The 6511-nt window shown below is 38.9% G+C and overlaps 1 protein-coding gene across 1 annotated transcript in view; it reads left to right on the top strand.

The window, feature by feature from the left end:
- Nucleotides 1–6511, top strand: part of LOC106940604 (contactin-3-like) — a 47332-nt gene that overhangs the window by 34598 nt on the left and 6223 nt on the right. Inside the window, exon 4 of the mRNA XM_015023382.1 lies at nt 2588–2791. Within this exon, the coding sequence (XP_014878868.1) occupies nt 2588–2791 (204 nt within the window). The remainder of the gene's footprint in view (nt 1–2587; nt 2792–6511) is intronic.

The following is a 6511-nucleotide window of genomic DNA, read 5'->3' as shown; positions in this document are numbered from 1 at the left end:
AGGTAACTTTATTCATTGTTATTATTAAACTAAAATCTCCAGCATGGGGAAGTGGGATGAGCTCGACTTTTCTCGACAGAACAAAGAAGCTAGTCAAAGTTAATGGTAAGATTAATGGAACTAATTGGAGGACAATCATGGAAGAAAACTAAAGACTTGAGACTGGAGCAGAGCTACAGTTCCCAACAGGACTACAACCCTAAGCATAGACGAGCGCTGCAGGGGAAGTGTTTATGTAAGCAGAGTTCCGCCAGGGAATACCCTATAATAATAGGCCTGTGGGGCACCAGGCTTTACTTGCCCCCCACCAGGCTAAGTGTGTGACGGATTAAGCTAGGTTCATAGCAGACAAACTGAACTGGGCATGAGGGAGTGCTCACCAATTGGGTTGTCCCTTCACCCATACCAATGTTGTGGTCAACCTAAGCTTGTAGGACAAGGACAGAATTAACTGAAAAAGCAAAGAAAGCTTGTTGACCTTCCAAGTTATGCCCACAGAAACACGGTGGGCAGTTGAAGGACTGCCCTAATGCCAGTATCACACTGGGCTTAGCAGATTTTCCTGCAGGTAAACCTTTCAAAATCATATGCTACTTTATGTTAGTACATTGCATAGAATCAACATAAAATCTCTCACATTTTTGTGAGTTTAACAAGACAAAATGTAAATTAGGTCATTACCAATCATTTGCAAGACACTGCAAATGAGCACAGAACTCTTAGTTCTGTACATGAGGAAACATTTCAGAGAAGATACCGTCCATGTGACTGTATTCTATAAATGAAAGGCTACAAATAAAAGATTAAATTGCATCCCCTTCTCCCCACAGCTCCCCATATCTACAGAAAACTGAGGACAGCCACAATGGCTGCTCCCTAGCTTGTCAACCTCTTGATACAATAGCTTGAACACTGGAACAACCAATTTCTCTCACAAGAGAACAGTTTGTCGCAGTGCATTGTACAGCTGGTCTTTGGGATAATAGGTCAGAGTACTCTGTGTGAAATACAGTTTGACAGCTTCCCTCTCTGAAATGGGCTTATGCACGACAGGGTGCTGTAACTGTAGTTCTTTTGTGTTTTACCACATTCTCAAAAAGTGACTGAAAGTAAGGCAGTCTCCCTCTGTCACTTCTCTCTCTCTCTCTCCTCCTAATCCTTTTTTCCCTTTCCTCTCTTAAATTTGAAAGAGTCAACGTGCCTCTTAACCTTGCACTCCACTGAACTGTATTAGACACCTACAGCACAAGACGTTTCTTTGGCTTCTCATTATGCTTGATTGATTCTGAATTGTGGGAAAAGCTTTCTCGTTTTGCCAGCCCGTGCAATATCGCACCGCACCAGATGTGAAAAATGAAACGCAATAGAGAAGTAATTGCTATTGTACCATTTCTGTAGTCTGACAGTTTTTTGTTTACTTACTTAAAAGAGCCTCTTTGCACTTTTTCTGCACAAAGGCATTCATGTTGTATTTCAGTCGTTGCTTGACGAAGAATTGCTGTGTGGCGTTCCATCGCCGCTCATTACAGCAGCCTGGTTCAGAAGGGGGTTATGCTGACTCTGAGCTATGTGGCTCTCCTGCTTGCCTAATCAGAAGCAGCTTTGTATCGGCATCGCTGCGCTCAGTACGGACTCTTCAGCCGGTCAAAAGCCAAGTGTCTCCCCCTGCCTTCGGGTTGGTGTTGGACATGATGGACAGTTGTTACATTCACCTATTTGGCTCAGATACCGCCCCTGAAGTGAAAGATTGCGTGACGCACCTCCATTTATGGACAATGACAACATAATTGGGCTGCACAGTGGCACAGTTGGTAGAGCTGTTGCTTTGCAGCAAGAAGGTTCTGGGTTTGATTCCCAGCCCGGGATCTTTCTGCATGGAGTTTGTATGTTCTCCCTGTGCATGCGTGGGTTCTCTCCAGGTACTCTGGCTTCCTCCCACAGTCCAAAAACATGACTGTCAGGTTAATTGTCCCCAGGTGTGAGGGTGTGTGTGTGCATGGTTGTTTGTCCTGTCTGTCTCTCTGTGTTGCCCTGAGACAGACTGGCGACCTGTCCCAGCTGTACCCTGCTTCTTGCCCGGAACGTTAGCTGGAGATAGGCACCAGCAACCCTCCTGACCCCACTAAGGGACAAGGATGTTAGAAAATGGATGGATGGATGGACAATGTAATTCTTCTGACAGGTCTTTCCTCTTTTTCAATGGGGGCCCTGTCGCCTGTGAAAAGAAGTGATAGCATGTTCTTTTGACATACATGTATGTCAATCCATTGATCTCTCAATCCATTTGTACATTCATGATGCCCTTAAACTGAGTTGCTTGGGGACCTGGAGAATGGAGGCCATGTGTCAGGGGAGGGCCACTGACGCGCTGTAATCCAGTTTGTTTCGCTCTCTTTCCTCCATTCTCCTGCTTTTTTTTTTTGCACTGATAGTTATTGCATTCTTGGTATCTCCTTCGAAGGAAACCTGAAAAAGGGGATGGAAATAATGTGATATTCTAACATAAGGCCAAAGAGGAGTTATTTTGATTCAGGTATTCCATCTGTGTGGACAAACACTGAACTAAGATGTTTTTGTCTGTGCTCAGAGCTGATATTTGCGTGGATCTTCAATGAATACCCGTACTCTGTCCAACAAGACAGCCGAAGATTCATCTCCCAAGAGACCGGGAGCCTGTATATAGCCAAAGTGGAGCCCTCTGATGTGGGCAACTACACTTGTGTGGTGAACAACACAGTCACAAAGCAGAAAGTTCTCAGCTCCCCAACACCACTGGTCCTCAGGAGTGATGGTAAAAACAATAACACATTTTCTCAGGATATGTCTATTACTGTATTTTTTGGCATTAATTTGTCATAAATTTCACTATTGCTGTAATTTTCTTTTCCCTTATTTTTAACAAACAAGATATTAAAACTGTCAGTAAGCTGCTTTTCCATTGTGCAAATTGGAATTACAAAAATAAATCTGCTTAATGGAAACAAGTCAATTTTGGAGAAAGCTCAAGCTTTTTGATAAAACATTTTTGCACTGGCATGAGGTAGTTTTTTGGCTGTATCAAAATGAGTGTGTTTCACAAATCTGCGATGGAAATACTCTTTTCACATTACACGAGTCATTTGATCAACAACCGGATGTTACTACTAGCAAAAAAGATGAAGATGATGAAGCGGTAGGAGAATGATGGATCAGCATATGCTTTGATGACTTATGAACAAACTTATTCATGTGTGATTTTAATTGCTTCTTATCTAATGGTAACACCGCAATTCCAAAATTGTCTTTTTTCGACATTAGTGAAATATAAATAGAATTATGTCCACATTTATAAACGCAGCTATTGTTTTATTAAGGGGAAATTAAAATTTAGACATCATAGTGATCAATGTAAACACCAGCCTCTAAGTGTCATGTTTGCAATGAGCAGTTAAATCCACAAAATCCAATAATTGTTTACATGGACATGGTAAATAGAAAAAAGATGTGCAGCACCAGTAATCTCCTCTGTGAAACACTTAGATGGAACAAAACATAATAATTTCTGTTATAAAATTAAAGCAGTCTAAAATTCATTTAATTTGTATTTTCAAATTAAATGAATTTTACACTAACTGCTTCATGCTAAAACTCTAAGACATTAGTTTTTAGATTTCAGATTTTTTTTAGGACAGTAGAAATCCACTGTGGCTCTCTGACAATTATGATACCACTGTTTTACAGGAAAACAATTCCATCCCAGGCAAGATTTGTTTTTTGGAATGAAAGTTCTCATCTCAAGTTAGCCTGTCAAGCTCAAGTTTTATCTTTCACTTACACTCAGCATAGTGTTTGAATTGATATCGTAGGCAATCTGATTAAAATACAGCTCCAAGTCAAAGTAAGATTTTTTTCAGCACTTAGTGTGGTTGAACCTCACTTTTTTAACCATTTTCAGACAGAAATAAATCAAAATTTCTTTAGAGGATTTCTGTTGAAAATCTCTTGGTGTCTTCATTTTGTTTTCAATTCAATTCAGTTACTAATCTGCAGAGATTCTTCTACTGCAGATTAGTAACTGAACAGTTAAATTGTTTTAAATTGTCTAAACTTAAAAAATGCTATTTATCCTGTTTCTAAAATAATAAAGCTAATTATTATTAAGTATATAACTAATAATAAAACTAATAGTAATAACTAATAATAAAATTATTTATTATTAGATTAATTAATTTATTTATAAATAAATTACTAAATAAATCTATTAATCAATAAATGTATTGATTAATAAATGTATTAATCAATACATTTATTGATTAATATAATAATCAATAGTTATTGATTATTAGTATTATAACTATGATTTCAATAGTGAAATCACTATAATTATTTCATTATTATCTTGATTTCATACATAGACATATGCAAAAATGTCTATGTCTATATTTTACTAGTAGGTTTTTAATTTCTAACTTCAAAAAAAAGTATTTTTGCCATTCTACTCTAGCTTGACAAGCTAATGTTAGCTAGTTGATTACTTGGGACAGAGGTTCCCAAACTGCTATTGCAGGTGGGGGGCGAGGGAAGCCGTCTGAATGAAAAAAAAAAAACAAAAACGAAAAAAAAAAAAAAACATGAAGCTGTATGCGCTGGGGTTTTACCTTAGAATGGCCAACTCTCTGTTATTCCTCTGTCAATTTGATGCAGTAGGGGCTTCTGCACTTCCCATATCTGTGTCCTTTTATCAGCAATTAAAACTGTTTAATCCGTTGTTAACATGTGGTAACCTGTTTTTCTGAGCCACCTTTAAACACAACATGAGCGCCACGACCAGAGACATAATATAAGGGAGTAAACCCCGCATTGGCTGCTCCGGCGCAGGAAATACGGCGGCCATCTTGGAGCAGTCGTCCCTCCTACTTTGCTCAACCAAAACAGCATAAGATGCCTCAGCACTGAGGGATATTGTTGTTCGGATCGATGGACTAATGATGTGAGGGCTCGACAGACAACATTTCACAAGTAAGATGGACATATTATTGTGTATATTTTGTGATTAGAATATTACTTTACTGTATTTATGTCCACATGTGAGATACCAGCTAATGCTAGCTATAGTGCTTGGTGTAATGGGCTCTTTGCACCTACGGCATTGACGTCACATCTCCAGGAGCTAATGCAGCTCACTTGTTTCCGCTTTGAGTTACCATGACTGGTAGAAAAGACTAAGCCCTATTTTTGATGCAAAAAAAGCAATACTATGAACATTGTTGTCTTCCTAATATAATGGGCTTTTAAGTTTTCATTAATTTCCAAGCGATCCTGAATTAAGAAGATGGTGACTTGTAAATATTTGCCACTACCAGTTAAAGCTAACGCTGCACAACACAAAGTTTGCAGCCTTCACTTCACTCCGGATCAGCCTAAAAATACCAGGGACACGGATGGTAAATAAAGGAGCCTCCCTGAGTTATTTCCATGGAATCACTTCTGTATTCAGCCTGAAAGAGTTTATGGGAACCAGAGAGCAGACCAGAGCCAGACAGCCGAGCAACTGATCCGCCTGTACATACTGCTGTAAACACCGTCCTGAGCTCTTCACAAGAAACATGCAAAGGTAATAAAACGAAATAACACGGAGACATGAAGCAACACGGTCATATTTTTCTAAAAGCAGCAACTTTGAACCTGAACAGCTGAACCAGATCTCTGACACCATAGCTGCGCTACTGTCAAGCTATGAGGCTTGTTGAGCTCAGTCAGGCTTCGGAAGTAAAAAGTCTGAACCGTAACCGAACCCCGTTAGTCTGTGACACTAACGACAATAAACACACATAATGTACTTGAAAATAAGAAAAACATTGTCCGTTAGAATGTTTAGATACTTAAATAGCACATTTTACAAGAACAATGTCCGAGAATATTGCCTAACAAAAGATAAGGTTAATGTTAGCCGCAAAGTTTAAGTAAAACGCACCTTCGTATCAGTAAATGTATAACGAGGCATGCATCTAAAACCTTTCTCCAGCTTACTTGTTGGGGCTTCGGATCGATGTACAAACCTTGGCCAAGCCCTGCAAGCACCTAGTGTAAAAGGCCATTTTCAATAGATCGGAAACAATCGAGTCGCTTTTCCCCAAACGCGGAAGTTGAGGTGCAAAGAGCCCATACCGGGTTCAGCCCCGCTATGAAGGTTAACTGAGATTCCGTAAATCTAAAAAAATTAATTATTCTCTAACATTGGCTTAGATTATCTGACACAAGAGCCTACATTAAACAATGTAACATATATTATAAAACTTATATTGTGTTATAACATTCACCAGCAAAGTTTACACAGGTGGTAAAGACTATTATTTACATGTAATTCTTTCACTCTGTCAAAAGTAAGATACATCCCAAATCTTCCGTTTTTGTTTTGAAGGTTTCCTAAAGACACGATGTGAGGAAGAAGTAGGAAATATCTTTAAAGAGAGACGGATTCACTGCAGTACGGATGAATCTCACACAATATATATATATATATATATATATT

The sequence above is a fragment of the Poecilia latipinna genome, unplaced genomic scaffold, assembly GCF_001443285.1.
Source record: "Poecilia latipinna isolate Pla-1442-1.1 unplaced genomic scaffold, P_latipinna-1.0 Scaffold3294, whole genome shotgun sequence".
Lineage (NCBI taxonomy): Eukaryota > Metazoa > Chordata > Actinopteri > Cyprinodontiformes > Poeciliidae > Poecilia > Poecilia latipinna.
The sequence above is the reverse complement of the archived record's forward strand: the minus strand, read 5'-3'. Positions and strand labels throughout refer to the sequence as shown.